Here is a 20,599-nt window from a genome sequence, read left to right as displayed (position 1 = left end):
AAGTCACTTCCTGTTACGATCAGCCGTCGACTGTCGGTCTGTAGCCGTGCTGCTGCTGCTGCTGCTGCTGCAGTAATCAGCTGTGTGCAGACGTCTGGACTGAGCTGTGGTTTCAGATCATGCTCTTTGTGACAGTAGAAGAATAGCTGAGTACACAGAGCAGAGCCGGATATTCACCTGAGTATTATACAGCTGAGTAAACTCAGACTAAACCCTCCCTAAAGATAAATAACACCTGCAGTCAGCCCGGAGAGAGAGTGATGGAGAAATACTGCACCTACTGTAGATACTGAAGGTGTTAAATCACAGAGAATCTCATAACGATATTCGATATATCACAGGATAATTATCTACGATACTTTACAGCATCTGTGTTACTAAAGAAGAGGATTAAATACACTTTAATAATCAAATACCTGCAATAAGGACAGAATTTAGCAACCAACATTCTTCAGTTGTAGTTACACATTCTCACCAGAGGGGTCTCCAAATCCCCAAAACCACAAAACTTGCAGACTACTACTTTAAATGTCGAGTTTATGTTTTATTTTGGGGTTGATATGAATCAATTACTACTGTCAAATTTAACCCCCAGCTAAAATTTGAAAAATGCAAAATTTGACACTGGGTGATGTATGTGTTTAGAGTCAAGGCAGGGACGGACACTGGGTGATGTATGGGTTTAGAGTCAAGGCAGGGACGGACACTGGGTGATGTATGGGTTTAGGAGCGAGGCAGTAAGGGGGAATTTGGTGATGTATGGGTTTAGAGGTGGGGCAAGGATGGGTACTGGGTGATGTATGGGTTTAGAGGCAGGAAAAGGACGGACACTGGGTGATGTATGGGTTTAGAGGCAGGACAAGGACGGGTACTGGGTAATGCATGGGTTTTGAGGCAGGGCAAGGACGGGTACTGGGTGATGCATGGGTTTAGAGGCAGGACAAGAATGGAAACTGGGTGATGCATGGGTTTAGAGGCAGGACAAGGACGGGCACTGGGTGATGTATGGGTTTAAAGGGCAGGGCAAAGAAGGGCACTGGGTGATGTATGGGTTTAAAGGGCAGGGCAAAGAAGGGCACTGGGTGATGTAACGGGTTTAAAGGGCAGGGCAAGGATGGGCACTGGGTGATGTATGGGTTTAGAGGCAGGAAAAGGACGGACACTGGGTGATGTATGGGTTTAGAGGCAGGAAAAGGACGGGTACTGGGTGATGCATGGGTTTAGAGGCAGGACAAGAATGGAAACTGGGTGATGCATGGGTTTAGAGGCAGGACAAGGACGGGCACTGGGTGATGTATGGGTTTAAAGGGCAGGGCAAAGAAGGGCACTGGGTGATGTATGGGTTTAAAGGGCAGGGCAAGGATGGGCACTGGGTGATGTATGGGTTTAAAGGGCAGGGCAAGGATGGGCACTGGGTGATGTATGGGTTTAAAGGGCAGGGCAAAGAAGGGCACTGGGTGATGTATGGGTTTAAAGGGCAGGGCAAGGATGGGCACTGGGTGATGCATGGGTTAGAGGCAGGACAAGGACGGATACTGGGTGATGTATGGGTTTAGAGGCAGGACAAGAATGGATACTAGGTGATGCATGCGTTTAGAGGCAGGGCAAGGACGGGTACTCGGTGATGTATGGGTTTAGGAGTGGGGCAGTAAGGGGGAATTTGGTGATGTATGAGTTTATGGTCAGGGTAAGGACGGGTACTGGGTGATGTATGGGTTTAGGGGTGGGGCAGGAGGGAGAGCTATTTGGCTGAGCTGCAGCAGCAGTGTGCCTTTGATAGCGGTGAGACGCAGACGATTGGACGTCAATCAGCCGGGGGCGGTATTATTGATTGAACGATTTGCATATTGTTAGCGTTCGCGTACCAAAGTACACAGACACATCATCCTCGCCTGTAGCACATTTGAACCTGACAGGGTGCTGCAGAGGCAGAAATTACCACTATAAAAGTGTTTTTTAAAGTGTAGGAAATGTTTCTATAAATGTTAAGCAGGACTGGTGTGTTTTATTACTTCAAAGGAACACATTTCAGCTATTAATGGTTTTAATGGCCTCTTTAAAGCATGCAATTAAATGTTTTTTTTTTCTAAAAACGATTAATCACGTCATCAGAGTTTGGCCTCAACATGTTTTTAGCATGTTTATAGCGAGTTTTTAGCATCATAACCACATTTTATTTTATTACTGCTAAGTTCAGAAGGTAGATTACTTTTTATTTATGCTCAAATTCTGATTATCTCTTTCTTTTTCTCTTTTTTTTCTGTATGCTTGTGCATCTCTGTGTGTGTAGATGGGTCTGGAGGGTGTGCAGCAGGAGTTTGTGAGGTTGGAGGAAATCCCGTTCTCCTCTGAACAGAAGTGGATGGCTGTTCGCTGTGTTCACCGAACCCAGCAGGTCAGAATCATCAGTATCATTTTACCTGTATTTATTTAATTACTTATTGAATTAATTATTGAGTTAATTAACACTCCCCTTTTATCAAATACTGTATTTTCTTCTTAGAATACCCCTAATACTAACTGTGTAAATACATACAATCTTTTTTTAATAATAACAGCTCCTAACATGATATTGGTGGACACAATTGTTCACATTGATACAGGCGTCCTTAGTACTGTATTCAGTATTATACTTAGTATTGCACGTAGAATTGCACTTAAGTACATTAAGTGCACTACTAAGTACAGTACTAAGTACAATATTAAGTGCACTACTAAGTACAATACTAAGTACAATATTAAATGCAATATTAAGTACAATACTAAGTACAATATTAAGTGCAATAATAAGTACACTACTAAGTACACTACTAAGCACAATATTAAATGCACTACTAAGTACAGTACTAAGTGCAATATTAAATGCTCTACTAAGTGCACTACTAAGTACAATACTAAGTACAATATTAAATGCACTACTAAGTACAATATTAAGTACACTACTAAGTACAATATTAAATGCACTACTAAGTACACTACTAAGTACACTACTAAGTACACTACTAAGTACAGTACTAAGTACAATACTAAGTACAATACTAAGTACAATACTAAGTACAATACTAAGTACAATACTAAGTACAATATTAAATGCACTACTAAGTGCACTACTAAGTACAATACTAAGTACAATATTAAGTACACTACTAAGTACAATATTAAATGCACTACTAAGTACACTACTAAGTACACTACTAAGTACAGTACTAAGTACAATACTAGGTACAATACTAGGTACAATACTGAGTACAATACTAAGTACAATATTAAATGCACTACTAAGTGCACTACTAAGTGCACTACTAAGTGCACTACTAAGTACAATACTAGGTACAATACTTAGTACAATACTAAGTACAATATTAAATGCACTAATATTAAGTACACTAAGTGCAATACTAATATTGTACTTAGTAGTGTTGCTTTATGTGGTATATTCTGCCAAATCGGTGCCATTTCTGTCCCCAGAAAATTACATGTGTAAATTTGATCATTTGATAAAATTGATTTAATGTGGTACACGAGGTGGAACGAAATTGTATTCTCAAGGTCCAGTTCCACCAAAATAGCAATTATGTAAAATAAGAATAAAATATAAAATAAAGAATAAAATACATAAACAGATAAATACCTGTACTATAAATCGGAGAGTAGGGAAGCAGCAGCAGATCTTGGCAAAAATAAAAACATTATTAATGATCAGATGCTGAGTATTGAAGTGCTGTTATTAAAGTACTGTACCGTAACGTCTGACTGATGTTCTCTTCAGGATAAGCCGGCAGTGTTCTTTGTGAAAGGAGCTTTTGAGCAGGTGATCCGTTTCTGCAGCAGCTTCCACAGTAAAGGAGTTACCCTCCCCCTCACCAACCAGCAGAGGGAGCTCTACCAGCAGCAGAAGAGCTACATGGGCACTGCTGGACTCAGAGGTGCTGAACTGCTCACTTCCTCCACCAAAGAGATTACTGGATTAATCACACTTAAAATCCTAATCCTAACTTAATTTACCCAGAAATCATCAGAGCTCCTTATAATCCGGTGCTCCTTATGTATGAATTCTATCAGTCAGGTATTAAGGAGCAGTAAAGCCACTCTACTGAAGTACAGAGTTATAAGGTTGAGTTTTTATTGAAGTATCTCCAGCACCAAGGATGGAGCAGCATTGGCATTAGCTGCTAACCACAGTGCTAAGTTAGTGCTAGCTATTTCGCTGTTTAAAGGCGAGTATTTCAGACTGTAGTCTGCTTCTAACTCTCTGGCTAGCACTGCTGGAACAGAATTAGTAGCATTAGCCGCTAACTGCGCTTAGCGCTAGCTCTATCACCGTTGAGAGGTGAGTATTTACCCTGTGTTTACCCTGTTAAAACAAGCTACATGGGATGAGCGTTAATATCACTAATATCACTCTGGCTTACCGGAACACTTAGGGTTTCTCAGTGTAGCGCTGTCAGGCAGTGGTTAGCTGTTGTTGCTAATGCTGCTGCACCCAGCCTTAGTGTAAATCTGGAAACCTAATGTGAATAGCTGGAATTCATGTGAATAGCTAAAACAGCACTCACTCAGGTTTGGATCTGTGTCTATTTTACCTTCTGGCTAGCTCTGTTTAGTTAGGCTGTTCTATTCAGTCACCCATGTTTTGGGTCATCGTCCTGTTGCATTACCCAAACTCTGCAGAGTTTCATTGTTGCAATTACACATTCCCGCCAGAGAGGGCTCTAAATTCCCAGTCTTAAAATTCCACAGACTGTCGCATTAAACATCGATTTTGAGGTTCACATAAAAAAATATATATATTTTTTTTTACATATATGTCAACATTTTAAATCCTATAATTGTTTATTGTCTTGCTGCAGTTCTAGCGTTCGCCTCCGGGGCAGAAATGGGTAACCTCTCGTTTCTGGGGCTGGTGGGCATCATCGATCCTCCGAGGGCGGGGGTGAAGGACGCCGTGTCGACGCTCATCAGCTCCGGGGTGGCGGTGAAGATGATCACCGGAGATTCTCAGGAGACAGCCGTGGCCATCGGTGAGACTTTCACTACTGTAGAGTTAGAGCTGAGCAATATATCGATATTTTATCATATCGTAAAAAAAAAATTCTTATTGTATCGACAATATGTGTCCGTCTGCCTCTGTCTCAGACCCAACTGTGTATTTTATCACAGTGTGTAAATAATCCTGATTAATTAGATGATGTGCTGCAAAAAATGTAGAAAAATCAAAGTACTTTGCATTAAGAGATATTTGAAAAGCTAAATAAAAGAATTTGCCACTGCAAATGCATTTTTTTCTACATGTGAAAACATGATAAATACAGTTGTCTTGTAAAAATGTGCTTAAATAATATTTTTGCCACATTTTTGCAGCTGTTTTACACACATACAGCACTGGAAATATTTAAGAGATCACATCAGTTTCTGAATCAGTTTCTCTGATTTTGCTATTTATAGGTTTATGTTTGAGTAAAATGAACATTGTTGTTTTATTCTATAAACTACAGACAACATTTCTCCCAAATTCCAAATAAAAATATTCTCATTTAGAGCATTTATTTACAGAAAATGAGAAATGTCTGAAATAACAAAAAAGATGCAGAGCTTTCAGAACTCAAATAATGCAAAGAAAACAAGTTCATATTCATAAAGTTTTAAGAGATATAATAATATAATAACCCTGGTTTTTATCACAGTTTTTTTCATGCATCTTGGCATCATGTTCTCCTCCACCAGTCTTACACACTGCTTTTGGATAACTTTATGCTGCTTTACTCCTGGTGTAAAAATTCAAGCAGTTCAGTTTGGTGGTTTGATGGCTTGTGATCATCCATCTTCCTCTTGATTATATTCCATATATATATATAATCGTAGATGCTTTAAAATTCTAGTATAAATATCTGGTACTGTGTGTGTTTCTCTGCAGCGAGTCGTCTGGGTTTGTACACTAAAGGCTCTCAGTGTTTGTCTGGAGAGGAAGTGGACGTGATGGACATCCAGCAGCTCTCGCAAATCGTCTCCAGGGTAAAACTATGTAACTGATCTTCACCATCGATATAACGCCCAGTTATGCCACTATACATTCTGTTATAACTGTATTAACCTGGAGTTTGACTGGGATAAATAACTGCAGTGATTCTGATCAGAGTAGATCGCTGGTTCGAATCCTAGTCATGTAGCTTGCCATCAGCTGCCAGAGCTCTGAGAGAGCACATTTGTCCTTGCTCTCTCTGGGTGGGTACAGTACATGGCACTCTTTCCCCTCATCACTCCTAGGGTGATGTGGATCAGCACAAGGCTGCATCTGTGAGCTGATGTATCAGAACCGAGTCGCTGTGTTTTCCTCCGAGTGTTAGCGCTGTGATGCTACTCGACAATGCTACAGCATCATGCTGCATGATTTAGCATCACTAGTAATGGAGGATATAAAGCTAAGTAGCAGCTGAATGGGTGGAACGATCAGCCAGATTTTCTCTGTTTTATGGACTTAGAATTTGTCATTATTATTATGATTATTATTATTATTATTATTAAGATTAAGATTAGTTTTGTGTGTTGTCAGATTGTGGTGTTCTATCGAGCCAGCCCCCGACACAAGCTGAAAATAGTCAAGGTGAGTAAATAACATTTATTTTTTACACATTTAAACATTTTCTCTTTTATAAGTGATTCTCATGCCTTTAAGGTGGTGCTTGAAAGTTTGTAAAACCTTTAGAATTTTCTATTTTTTTTTGTTGCATAAATATGATTCAAAACATCATCAGATTTTCATTCCAAAGTCCTTAAAGTACATAAGTAGAAATTAGTTAAATAATTTAAACAAAAATATTATACTCAATTATTTATTTTTCCAGTATTAGATATGATATTACTGCATTCCAGCATAAGAACTTCTTCCCACCTGTGAAACGTGGTGGTGGTAGTATCTTAATTTGATTAGGATGATGTTTTGTTGCATCCTGCTCAGGACAACTTGCCTTCGTTGATTAATTCTGAATTATATCAGAGAATTCTAAAGAAAAATGTCAAAATCTGTCCATGAACTGAATCTCGAGAAAAGGTGGGTCATGCACCAAGACAACGACCCTAAGAACTCAAGTCGTTCTACCAAAGAATGGTTCAAGAAGAATGAAGTTAATGGTTTGAAATGAGGCCAAGTCAGAGTTCTGACCTTAATCCAATAGAAATGTTGTGGGCGGAGCTGAATTGGGCAGTTATTGTGAGGAAATCCACCCAAATCCCAGAGTTTAAGGTGTTCTGTAGGTAAGAATGTGCTAAAATTCCTCCAGGCTGGTATTTGGGACTGATCTAAAGTTACTGGAAACGTTTAGTTCAGTTTATTGCTGTAAAGCTGGGAATTCACACCAAATACTGAAAGCAAAATTATGTAATATTGGTTCTTTTTCTTAATTATAAATAAATGAGCAAGTAAAACATTTTTGTCCTGTTTGTTTTATCTAAAATTTTAGGAAATTTTGATGATGTTTTGGTCATATTTATGCAGAAATATAGAACATTCTAAAGGGATCACAAACTCAGGGTTCATATGGTCATGAAAAAGCTGGAAAAGGCATGGAATTTAAAAATAGCAATTTTCAGGCCTGGAAAGTTTTGGAAAAGTCGTGGAAATTTCATCTAATCTTTGTGTTTCAGTTTCTCAATGGAGAAAATCTATTTTTAGCTTAAAAATAAAGTTAATTCAGTAATTTTACTCCACACAATTAGGCTCTCAGGATCTGAGTGTGTCAGATTAATTTTAGGTTTACTAGAATCAGTTTTGATTATAGTTTTAGTTTATTTTTAGCTTTATTGTCCATTTCTGCACCGTTTTAAAAATCATATGGTCATGAAAAATTGCTTTGAAGGCATGAAAAAGTAATGAAAAAGTCATAAAAATATATTGGTTACAGAATACATTGGATACGGAATAGTGTAACAGTATATTTCAGTAGATGGTGAGTATATATTAGTGAATAAGTGTGAGTGTTGTGTTGTGTTGTGTTGGTCAGTCTCTGCAGAACATCGGGGCGGTGGTGGCGATGACGGGTGACGGTGTAAACGACGCCGTGGCTCTGAAGGCTGCAGATATCGGCGTGGCGATGGGTCAGACGGGGACGGACGTGTGTAAAGAAGCAGCAGATATGATCCTGGTTGACGACGACTTCCAGACCATACTGTAAGATCTGAGTTCAGTAAAAGAGGAACTCGTTCTGACCTTATTATTTAATGTTCTGTTAATCTGAGCGTTTCTGTCGTTTTCTGCAGGTCGGCTATAGAGGAGGGAAAAGGCATTTATAACAACATCAAAAACTTCGTACGATTTCAGCTCAGCACGTGAGAGTTCTCCTATATACTACAGAGATCTGAGGATGGATGGATGGATCGGTGGATGGATGATTAAGATGGTTGGGTGGATAGATGTTTAGTTTGATGGTGGTTTGGTTGGTTCGATGGATGGTTCATTAGTTGGTTGGTTGGATGGATAGTGATTTAGTTGGATGGTGGTTTGGATGGATGAATGCATGGCTGGATGACTAGTTAGATGAATGGATGGTTGAGTTGGTTGGATGGATAGTTGGTTAGTTTGATGATTATTTGGTTGGTTGGATGGTTGTTGGATTGGGTGGTGGTTTGGGTGGATGGATGGTTGTGTGACTGAATTGTGGCTTGGATGGATGGGTGGATGGTTAGTTGGTTGGTTGGATGGATGGATAGTGATTTAGTTGCATGGTGGTTTGGATGGATGGATGCATGGCTGGATGACTAGTTTGTTGGTTGGTTGGATGGATGGATTGATGGATGGATGGGATGGGATGGATAGTCGGTTAGTTTGATGATTATTTGGTTGGATGAATGGTTGTTGGATTGGGTAGTGGTTTGGTTGGATATATGGATGGATGGGATGGATAGTTGGTTAGTTTGATGGTTATTTGTTTGGATGAATGGTTGTGGGATTGGGTAGTGGTTTGGTTGGATGGATGGATGGATGGATGGTTAGGATGGATAGTTGGTTAGTTTGGTGGTTATTTGTTTGGATGAATGGTTGTGGGATTGGGTAGTGGTTTGGCTGGATGGATGGATGGATGGTAGATGGACAGTTTGCTAGATTAGTGGATGGATGGATAGACGGTTGGTTTTTTGGATGGATGAATGATTAAGTTGAATGGCTGGTTGTTTGGTTGAATGGTGCTTTGGAAGAATGGATGGTTAGTTTGATGGATAGCTTGCTGGATGGTTATGTTTGGTTGCATGGATGGATGTTTTGTTAGATGGATGGATGGTAATTTGTTTGGATAGTAGGTTGGTTTGTTGAATGGTTGTTTGGTTGAATAGATGGCTAATTTGTTTGATGGATAGTTTGCTGAATGAATAGTTTGGTTGGTTGGATGGTTGGTTGGTTGCCTGGTTGGTCTGTTGGGGGAATAGTTGGTTGTATTGAGGGATGGATGGTTGGAAGGATGGATGGATGGTTGATTAGTTGGAAGAATGGTTTGATGGATGGTTGTGATTGGATGCTTGGTTGGAGAGATTGATTGATTGATATCGTTACCTCAGCCAGCATCTCAGTAATGTTATTGACCAGCAGCAGATCTAGACGCTGTTATAACCTGTTCTAGAGTAGAAAGTGTGATTAGTTTTTTTATAATTTTTTAATAATTGTTGTATTTATGTTCTCAGGAGCATCGCAGCTCTTACGCTGATCTCTCTGGCGACTCTCATGAACTTTCCTAACCCCCTGAACGCCATGCAGATCCTCTGGATCAATATAATTATGGACGGACCACCTGCTCAGAGGTAACCACACCCACCCGCCATATGGAGAATATGAGTACAGATAATACTAGATCTACCGCCCTGCATAAATTAATACAAATATTATTACAGGTCTTATAAACACACATTACAGATGTCCTGATACCATAACAGTCTCATAAAGCTACGTATCGGCCGATCTGATCTGATCTTTGTGTTTTGGGTAAATAATAAGATGTGCTGTTGAATAATACTGCTGTATAAAAACACACAGGATATAAACAGCACAGGAAGTGAGGAAATGTGTGTTTGGTATATTGTTTGTTAGTAAATCTTATACTGTTAATTTCTCTTTTAAATGAAGAACATTTGTAAGAAATCTTCTCTGCCAATGAAAGCGGCTTATTCTGCTGTTGTTTTGAGCCTTTCTCTCTTCTGTGCTCATGCTACAGTGGTTAGTAGGTGTTTTTATATCGGTTGGCTGGATTATAAATTGGTTGGTTGATTGGTTCGATCGATGGATGGTTTGTTGGGTGGATAAATGGACGGACGGACGATTGGTTGACTGGATTTATTTGATGGATGGATGGTTGGTTGGCGATGGTTGGTTGATTAGCTGGATGGTTGATTGGTTGGATGGATGGATAGATGGTCAGTCAGTTGATAGGATGGATGGACGAATTGTTAGATGGATGGATGATTGGTTGTATAAATGGCATTTGCTTAGCTACATGGATGGCTGCTTGATTGATTAGCTGGATAGATGGATGGATGGAAAAATAAACATTTGCTTGGCTGGATGGTTGGTTGGTTGGTTGGACGGATTATTTGTTGGATGGATAGACGGTCGGTCGGTTGGTTAGATGAATGGATGGATTGTTGGATGGATAAATGGACGGACAGATGGTTGGTTAGATGGATGGATTATTTGTTGTATAGATTATTTGTTGGATGGATGGTTGGTTGATTGATTGATGGGATGGATGGTTGATTGGATAAGTGGTTGGATGAATGGATGGATGGATGGATGGTTGGCTTGATAGTTGGTTGATTGGCTGGATGGATGGATGGATGAATGGAGGGTTGGTTGGTTGTTTAGTTAGTTGGATGATTGATGGATGGTCAGTTGTTCAGTTGGTTGGTTGTATGGTTGGTTGATTGGATGGATGAATGGAGGGTTGATTGGTTGGTTGGATTGGTTGTCAGTTGGTTGCATTATGAGTTGGCTGGATAGTTGGTTGATTGATTGGATGGATGGATGAATAAATGGAGGGTTGATTGGTTAGTTGGATGGATGGATGGTTGATTAATTGGAAGGATGCATGGATGGATAAATGGAGGGTTGGTTGGTTAGTTAGTTGGATGGATGGATGGATGGATGGATGGATGGATAAATGGAGGATGGATGATTGGTTGATCGGATGGATTTGGCTCATTTTTCATGGGCGCAACCCACATACTCAGCTCTGCTTCTCATCCCATAAATACATGTTCCTTACAAATGTTCTCCATTCAAAAGAGAAATTCACAGACTCTCCAACTGTATAAAATGTATTAGCAAATCATCTACCAAACACACATTTCCTCACTGTAAAGCTTCGAAACATCTAGTAGAAGGTCTTCTGTGGACAGTAGACTTTCTGCAATAAAAACAGGATAAACTCTTTTCAATAGCCTTGATTTCATGTCCTTTGTAATTTGATCTGTGTGATGATTGGTGGTTGCAGTTTGGGGGTGGAGCCTGTAGATGGCGATGTGATCCGGAAGCCTCCGCGTAACGTACGGGACAGCATCATCACGCGCAGCCTGATCGTTAAGATCCTGGCCTCGGCTTTCATCATCGTCTGTGGAACGCTGTTCGTCTTCTGGAGGGAGGTAGGGTTTGAGGACTTTTATTATGAAGCCAAAAATGCCGAATAAGACGTAATGGCTAACAGCTAATTGTTGATGCTAACTGTTTCAGATTTCAGATATAATAACGGAAACACAGGATAATCAGTACCCAGAATTACAGAAAAACACGAGGCTTTGTTCACACAGCAGATGATTGTTTTTGCTGATTTCTGGTGTTTTTTACTCTGTGTTGTTTTTTTTTAGCTTCGAGACAACGAGATCACTCCACGAGACACTACCATGACCTTCACCTGCTTCGTCTTCTTCGACATGTTCAACGCTCTCAGCTCACGCTCACAGGTAAATATACATATAAATTATAAAAAAAATATATATATATATATATATTTGTAGTCTTTAAAGTGGATATTTAAATGTAAATAAAATAATAAATTGTAAAGATTTCTGAATTAGAACTTAATTAGCTGAGTATAAAAGAAAGTTTTCACCTGTAGTTGTAGTCTCTAGTTTCTATGGTCTGGATCAGTTGATGAGTTTATTTATTTGGAGTGTTTCTCCCTGTTTGGTTTGGTTTCACACAGGCCAATAAACCATGCAAGCAGAAAATCAGAATAAAAAAAGAAATGAGATAAAATTGATATATTTTATAATTTAATTAAAATGTATTATTTTCATTATTTTTTTAAAAGCACAATAAAATCTGCCACAGTGTACCTGCTGTGAGCAGTGAATGCAGCACATACCGTGCTCTGAGTGTGTAAACAGCATGGAGCAGCAGAGACAGCGTTTGTTTATAGCAGTATATTATATGGCTAATATATCAGATAAACTGTGCCTATTTAGCAGTTTAGCTCAATTAAAAAGTATAATATTTTCTAGCCTATTTTCATGCATAAGATTACTCAATAAACCGGATTATAAGGCGCGTTTTCAAAGTCAAACGAGCGCTGGATGGATTTTCTTTTTATATATAATTTTTTCCATTTTCCAATTACCCAACCCACTCATTAGGACTCCCTCTATCACTTGTGATGCCCCAACACCAGGAGGGTAAAGACTAGCACACGCCTCCTCCGATACATGAAGTCAGACTCCGCCTCTTTTTGAACTGCTGCCGAGTAGCATTACAGCGCTAACGCTCAGAGGAAAGTGCAGCGACTCGGTTCTGATACATCAGCTCACAGACGCAGCCTTGTGCTGATCCATATCACCCTATCATAGTGATGAGGGGAAAGAACAGTGCCATCTACTGTACCCACCCAGAGAGAGCAAGGACAATTGTGCTCTCTCGGGGCTCCTGCAGCTGATGGCAAGCTGCATGACCAGGATTCGAACCAGCAATCTTCTGAACATAGTGGCAGCGCTTTAGACTGTTGGACCACACAGTGTTTTCAATGGGACCTGCAGCACAGATGTGAGCAGTAAACGCTGCATATTTCTGCGCTTTTAGTGTGTAAACAGCATGGAGCAGCTCATAGCAGTGTATTATCTGGCTCATATATGTGATTAAACTGCCTTATCAGCAGTTTAGCTCGATTAAAAATTAAAAGGAAGTATATTTGATAGCTGGATCAGATTAAGACCAGATTATGGCGGAAGTTGGGGTCAAACCTGGTGGCATAATTAATTTGCATAAAAAAATAGTAATGCATTACTTATTCCAAATAAATCACGTGCATTAACGCCTTAACATTGACATCTCTAATTTATTTATTTTATATTTTTATTGATTCAGGGATTAACCCTTTGAACTCTAGGCTGTTTTGGTGTGTTTTTTCTTCGTTTTTGTTTTCAGTTCCTCTTTCAGGTCTTATAACACAGTAATTATATCAGACAGACACATGCCCTGATCTCTTTTACTCCAGAAGACAAACAGCTGCTCAAAAATATAATCATTTAAAATGTAAAAGGATGCAGAACTGATCATGTTTTGCTCAAAATTTTACCAAGTGCCTGTTTTTTTTTATATATACTTATTTTTGAATGTATAGAGTTTAAATATATTCACACCTAAGATATCTTTTCAAAAATGGTTCCTAGACTAGAGTGTATGTGAGATGAAAGCATAAGAATATTGATGATTTGAGTTCATTACATGGATTATTAATTATTACTTTGATAAAATACATGGAGAAACAGCATCAGACGAACTTTTTTTTTTCTTGATAATCAATAATCACACCTCTAGGATACATGTAGATACTAAAAACCACCTGACACTCAGAGCAGCCTATGCCTTTCAGTATTTTAATCAGGAAACACAAAGAAAACTATATACTATAATAAATAAATACATAAAACTTTAGTTTAGTGCAAAATAACTACTTAGTTAAAATGTGCAAGTAAAAAAAAACTATATAAAGTAGTGCGCACACCATACCTAGCTTTAGTTTGAGTAAAGCAGGTAGTTTCACACTTTTGAGTCTTTATTTACTGATATTATTTGGTTTGAAACATCATATAAATATGTTTGAAGCACTAAAGGTAAATAATATTGGTTGGGGAAGGAGATTTTTCACTTTTTTAGGTGTTTTTCTCTCAATGAGTTTCTTGTAGATTTAGCTTTACCGCACTGGGTCTCATCGCTATTTTTAGAAAGAGTAAGCTCCGCCCTTTCTAATCATGTATGGATTATGTTTATGTGTGAAGGGATTCCTGAGTAATTAAGCTGAGAACACAAGGTGAGATTTATCTGGTTTCAGACGCGGATGGTGCACGAGATGGGGCTGTGCAGTAACCGGACCTTCTGCTACGCTGTTCTGGGATCTATTATGGGTCAACTGCTCGTCATCTACTTCCCTCCCCTGCAGAAAGTCTTTCAGACTGAAAGCCTCAGTATTTTTGGTAAAACATTCAATCCTTACTTCTATCCAACCTGTTACGATTACTGTGCAGCAAATAAAACAAACGAAATGTAGAATTGCACTGACCAACCAGTCATAAATCTTTAAAACACAGCTAAAGGACACGCTTTACACATACATTTCTGGACAAGCTGATACTCAACCGGCACTAAAAGATACTATAAAAAATAGAAGATCCAGAAGAATAGCTTTGAAAACCACCAATTTCTAGCAGTTGGGACATTGTAGAATTCATGATTTGAGACTCCAAGAAAGGACACGCTTTACGACACATGCATTTCTGGACAAGCTGAGAGATACAGAAGTGTCACTAAAAGTGAGAAAATCAGTAAAATATTACAGGATGATTGTTGTTTTTTTTACGCAGTAAGCCTTTATTTTTATAAACATTCTCCTGTTGGCTTTACCTATTTTAAGTGGAAGTTATGCTTTGAATGACTCCACTAAATGATGCATTTACACATACATTTCTGGACAAGCTCTCAACTTGTCCAGAAATGCATGTGTCATAAGTGGTGTCCTTTCTTGTGGTCTTTCAAAGCCTAAATTTTACTATTCCAGGAGCAAGAAATATCAATCCTTGCATCAAATTAAACCAATTATCAGAATAAAAACCTGAAGTTTTAGCTGATCAGATTTGCTTTATCGTTTCTTTTTTACTTCAGTCCACTTGTCCTGAGTGATGTCCTGTCCATTCGGCAGCATGCCTAGTCTGTACTTGCAGTGATGTAAAATCTGTTGTTCTGTTTTTTTGTAGTCAGTAGAGAATTTGATCGCAGTTGGGAAATTGTAGAATTCATGATTTGAGACACCAAGGAAGGACACGCTTTACACATGCATTTCTGGACAAGCTGAATCATTACAGAATCATCACTAAGCTCTCAGCTTGTCCAGAAATGCATGTGTCATATAGGAGGTTCTTCCTTGGTGTCTTTCAAAGAATAAATGTCACTTTTCCTGCATGAAATTAACCAGTTATCAGAATGAAAACCTGAATTTTTAGCTGATCAGATTTGATTTGTCGTTTCTCGTCTCTTTCTCGTTGTTTTCTCCGTGCAGACATGCTGTTCCTGGTGGGTCTTACGTCCTCCGTCTGCTTCGTCTCCGAGGTCATAAAGAAGCTGGAGCGGTGGCGGGGGGGCGAGCGGCCGGACGCCGCCGACTTCTTCCACGAAGTATGACGCACGTTGCGTCCGGTGAAGAGGGCGAGCGGTGTCGTTTCGGGGGGGGGGGGGGGCGGGGTTTCCGGGGAGGTGGGGGCGGAGTTTTGGGGACGTGCACTGGGTGGGTCCACAGCTAAAGACTGAAGGCTTCAGTACAGAAGAGCGGAAGGTGCGGTCATAGGTCAGCCTTGACGGGTCCAGCGCCTGAGTTCATGTCCACGGGCGTGGACGGCAGGACTTTGTGAGACCCTGCGCCGCCCCCTGCTGGTCTCCGGGTGGAACTGCACCGGCCCGGCGGCCCGAAGCCGTCCTGTATCCTGAAGACGCTTTGATGTGCTGCTTTATAAGACTGTACTACTACTTATTTTTTTCCACGGCATCTGGACGAACCGTTATTTATCGGATACTGTGGCTGTCGGTACAGTGGCTGTTGATGATGTCTCTGTTTATATTGATTATATTATATATTTTTATTATTATTTTCTCTCTCTTTTTTCTGAAGCGAGCACACGTTGCTGGTTGTAGTTTTGTGGAACAACTTGGGTTTCGATGCCTCTTTGCATTCCGGCGAATCATGAAGGCGGAAAAAGACGAAGACGAAGAATTTTCCATGCCAAACAAGAACCAGGGTGTTTCTTTTTTGTTTGTTTCTTTAGTTTTTTGTTTATTTGGTTCATTTCTGATTGTTTTTTATTATTATTAATACTAATCTAGTCTAATCTATCAGCTGACCACTATGTGTGCAGTGGGAAATGAATGATTATTGGATAGATTTACACATAGTGGGTGTTTTTGGACGATATTGGAAGCATCATCATTTGTGCACTGTTGTTTAAATAATTAATTAATTGATTGATTGATTGATTGATTGATTGATTGATTGAGTCACTGTAGAAACGCTAAGAAGTTCTAAGATGAAAACTGTCTTGTCGTTTAAGATGTTAAGAGGATCAAAAGCACTGAGAGCGCCCTCTATTGGTTAATATACTCATGTTATTGTGGCTCAGCAGACTAGAGCTAGAGCTATATTAGCTGTTTGGCTGTACGTTGGCGTAGAAACTTGCCTTTGTGCGATGTGTAGTACCACTTGCAACAGCATCAAGGAAAGATGATCCTATACAGGTGCAGGAAGCTGTTCTTTCAAACTTTGTGGCAAACTTTGAAGCTAAGCGTAAAGCTTTCACAGCACCTAAATTCTCACGCAAGTTAAATGAAGCAGAAATCGTACGTACGTGAAATCAGTGTATTGGCAGCAAGTATAACTCTAGCCTAAGATACGGCTGACGTAATAGTATGGACGGAGAGTCGCAATACGAATTCCGGGTCATTCTCCTTCATCGAAAGCAATCAGCAGCCATCAGCAGCCGGAGTCCGAGCGAGCACAGTTGAAAACCATGCTGTTGGTTTGAGTTTGCCAGTTATCACTGCTGATGCATTGATTGGCGATGGTTCGAAATCCCAAGCTCCTGAGTTCACTATACGAATTCAGGGTCATTCACCTTCATCGAAAGCCATCAGCAGCCGGAGTCTGAGCGAGCACAATTGAATACCATGCTATTTCTCAATTCCCTCATCACTTCAGTCATCATCAGAGCTGGGGATACGGCGCTTTCCTTCTAAAGGCGCTTGCCAATTGATAATGCTAATGCATTGATTGGCTATGATCCGAAAAGAGGCGGAGTCTAATTCCAGTGTATCTGAGGAGGCGAGGGATTGTATTTAATTGGCTCAGCTAATCTGGGAAGAAATTTCAGTAAAAATGTATTTTTTAGGGCTTTCCTACGTAGAATATCCCTGCTTTAAGAAACTGGAGAATTACGTAAGGTACGTTTTCATCTGTTTAAAACAAAAAAATACACTTAAGCACTGTACAGGGGCGTGTCCCTGATATTAACCCCGCCCCCTCTGAAGGTTATAGGTATTCATGGTGAGGCTGTTGTATTCTGGGCTGTTGGAGTTGCCGTAGTTAGCTGGTTCTCGTTTCTCGTAGTGGACGAGTAGATGCAGTATGCAGTATCACGGTCGGTTTTACGTTTATCGGATCAATTTTTTCTTTGGAAAAAATGAAAGTTTAAGGCTAAATTTAAAAATAGAAAATCTGATGTAAAATTTGATTATTATTGCGTTGTTCCTCAATTTGGTGCAGTAAAGAAGAAATTGGTTTTCATTCACTTTTCCATGTTTAATTATTATTTTATTTTTTTGCACCTTATCAGAATTTCAGGGGAAATTCTCATTATTAAAAAAAACATTTTGAGTCAATTCTCCAATTCTTCAGTTTTTCATTTCTTGCATTTTGTATCAGTAGTAGGTTGGGTTGTATCATCACGGTCAGTGTGAGGTTTATCAGGTACATTTTCTCATTGATTAAAGAGATTTACTCAAAAATAGGAATTAGTTAATAAAACGTCATTTTTAGTAATAAAAGAAATGGGTTATCGTAATTTTTTAAACATTCCAGTATATCGAATTATAACCCTCCTCCACACTGTCCATCTGAAAACATGAATCCTTTTTTAACATTTTCAGATTTTTATATTTTGCATCTTGAAGAACAGCTGACAATCTAAATTCCTTAAAAAATGAAAAATGAATCTGTATTCGAAATTTAAATATTTCCCCCCGTAGTGATTATGTAACAAAAACAATGATTCAAGCGAAAAAAAAACGAATTTCTTCTTAACTTTACAAGTTTTTGTTTATTTTCATCAAATTTAGCCTTAAACAGTAAAAGAAATGTAGATTAAAGTAGTAGATCCTGATTGGTTGGAGCGTTGGTTGAGGTTTAAGGTTGGGGTTTGATTGAAACTCTGAAGGTTTTAAAGCTAACCTGCTACAGGGCTGCAGGATACAGAATAATTATTGTACATTTAGATACAGCATTCAATACTTTACGTAGTTTTGAGGCAACCTGGGAGCTACAGAGCTGCAGATTAATCCACTAATTGAGCAAATCACAAAATAATACAATTCTCATGTCTATTAATGTTTCTAAAAGTATGTTTTCACACCTGTAGTTGGTTTCTCTGGTCTGAATCAGTTGATGAGTTTGTTTACTTGAAGCATTTCACGTTCGATTTGGTTTGTTTTCGCACAGGTGAAAACCTAAACATACTAAAAATGCGTCCCAACAAACCACCCGACTACGATGTCTCCTCTGATTGGTCAGAGCTCTCTTAACGAGGAAGCAAGAAAGTAACTACAAAAAGAAGTTTCTGAGTTCTACACTAGCAGCGTATAGTGCTGCGTTTTTAGCGTTTTGGGATGCATGGTGCGGAGATTAGCATTAGCTAATAGCTGTAGTAGTAATTATCTGGGTAGTTAATCAGGTTAAACTGCACCTGAACAGCCATTAACTCAAATATGAAGTACAGCTCTGGAAAAATGAAGAGATCACTTCAGTTTCTGAATCAGTTTCTCTGATTTTGCTATTTATAGGTTTATGTTTGAATAAAATGAACATTGTTGTTTTATTCTATAAACTACAGACAACATTTCTCCCAAATATCATAATTTAGAGGATGTATTCACAGAAAATGAGAAATGTCTGAAATAACAAAAAAATATTCAGAGCTTTCAGACCTCAAATAATGCAAAGAAAACAAGTTCATATTCATAAAGTTTTAAGAGTTCAGAAATCAATATTTGGTGGAATAACCCTGGTTTTTAATCATTTTGGCATCATGTTCTCCTCCACCAGTCTTACACACTGCTTTTGGATAACTTTATTCTGCTTTACTCCTGATTTAATAGTCGATATGCGATTATTGTACAAACCAACCAAATAGTGCTGGTGTGAAAACACTCTTAAAAGAAAATTTAGTCGACACTAATGGGAATTGTACCAACTATAAAAATCAATGGCAAAAGTCATGGGACAGATAATGACTGTAACGTCGATAACAGACGGCGTATCCTGCAGCCCTGCGTAGGTCTGATCTGTACGCTTTTCTTCATATTGAGGAAAAGCCTGAAACACTGAAGTTTAGCAGTTGGACGTTCCTCTTCTCCTCTATAATGCAGTACATCTTTATCACGTTTTTTTATCTTTAGTTTTTCCTCAGTGGGGCGCTGTTGTTAGTTTTGGTTCAGGTTTTGTTTTTTTCCAGGCTGGTCAGAAGTGCTAGAAGAAGAGGGATGTGATGAAAGGAAGAGGGGGTGGTGTTGGATTATTACTTTTTTTTTTTTTTGATAAAGTTGGTATTTAATTTATTGTTCTGCACAATTGAAGCCGGTAATCTTTTATCGCTGTTTCAGAACACAATTGTACATTAAAATTTCTACAAATCTTTAACAACAGCTGTGTTTCTCACTCTTCCTTCTGAGATTTTTTGTCTTTCAAAGATTGATAGACTAATTTTGATTGATTATTGATTTTTAAGGAAATTGATGCGTTGGTAACACTTTATTTTAAGGAACACAAATTAGGCGCTTATTAATGTCTTATTATTTGCTTAACAAAGCCTGAATTAGACATTTATAAATGATTTATTCACTACTTATTTGGCTTCATTCTGTGTAAGTGTTATTGGTGCTTAATTAGTGGTCTGTTATGTAGAAATGATTAATAATGGCTGTATTAGTTCTTAATTAGTTCAGAATAAACGGCTTGTACTCTTGGGAATAATTTGATATATCTTAATAATTCTATATATTTAGGAATAATTTAGAATCTTTGGGAATAATTTGATATATTTGGAACAATTTAGTATATTTAGGAATTATTTGGTATATTTGTTTACTTTCTGGTGCTATGTAACTAATAGCCCTTATGAAACATAATAAATGGCAATATATTGGAAAATATAGTGCAATATATTAAATAATAAGTTTTCATATATGGAAAAAAGGACATCTATTGTTTAATATATGACAATTTATGCATGGACCATTTATGTCTATATATTGGTAAATATAAAAACATACCACAATAAAGACAAAATCTCTAAACTGCTAAACTGCAATATTTTTTTAGAC

The 20,599-nt window shown here is 38.6% G+C and overlaps 1 protein-coding gene across 3 annotated transcripts in view; it reads left to right on the top strand.

The window, feature by feature from the left end:
* The window catches only part of LOC125784867 (calcium-transporting ATPase type 2C member 1-like), a 69,024-nt gene extending 53,344 nt beyond the window's left edge, over positions 1-15,680 (top strand). For all 3 annotated transcript variants that reach the window (XM_049468872.1, XM_049468874.1, XM_049468879.1), the window contains exons 16-27: positions 2,291-2,395; positions 3,770-3,926; positions 4,851-5,021; positions 5,915-6,012; positions 6,551-6,601; positions 7,998-8,164; positions 8,254-8,322; positions 9,667-9,783; positions 11,469-11,616; positions 11,839-11,934; positions 14,298-14,439; positions 15,519-15,680. In XM_049468872.1, coding sequence (XP_049324829.1) covers positions 2,291-2,395; positions 3,770-3,926; positions 4,851-5,021; positions 5,915-6,012; positions 6,551-6,601; positions 7,998-8,164; positions 8,254-8,322; positions 9,667-9,783; positions 11,469-11,616; positions 11,839-11,934; positions 14,298-14,439; positions 15,519-15,640 — 1,443 coding nt within the window. In that variant the 3' untranslated portion in view covers positions 15,641-15,680. The remainder of the gene's footprint in view (positions 1-2,290; positions 2,396-3,769; positions 3,927-4,850; positions 5,022-5,914; positions 6,013-6,550; positions 6,602-7,997; positions 8,165-8,253; positions 8,323-9,666; positions 9,784-11,468; positions 11,617-11,838; positions 11,935-14,297; positions 14,440-15,518) is intronic.
* The last annotated feature ends 4,919 nt before the right edge of the window (positions 15,681-20,599 follow it).

The sequence above is a fragment of the Astyanax mexicanus genome, chromosome 1 (assembly GCF_023375975.1).
Source record: "Astyanax mexicanus isolate ESR-SI-001 chromosome 1, AstMex3_surface, whole genome shotgun sequence".
Lineage (NCBI taxonomy): Eukaryota > Metazoa > Chordata > Actinopteri > Characiformes > Acestrorhamphidae > Astyanax > Astyanax mexicanus.
Note: the sequence above shows the minus strand (reverse complement) of the source record. Positions and strands in the feature narration are given on the sequence as shown.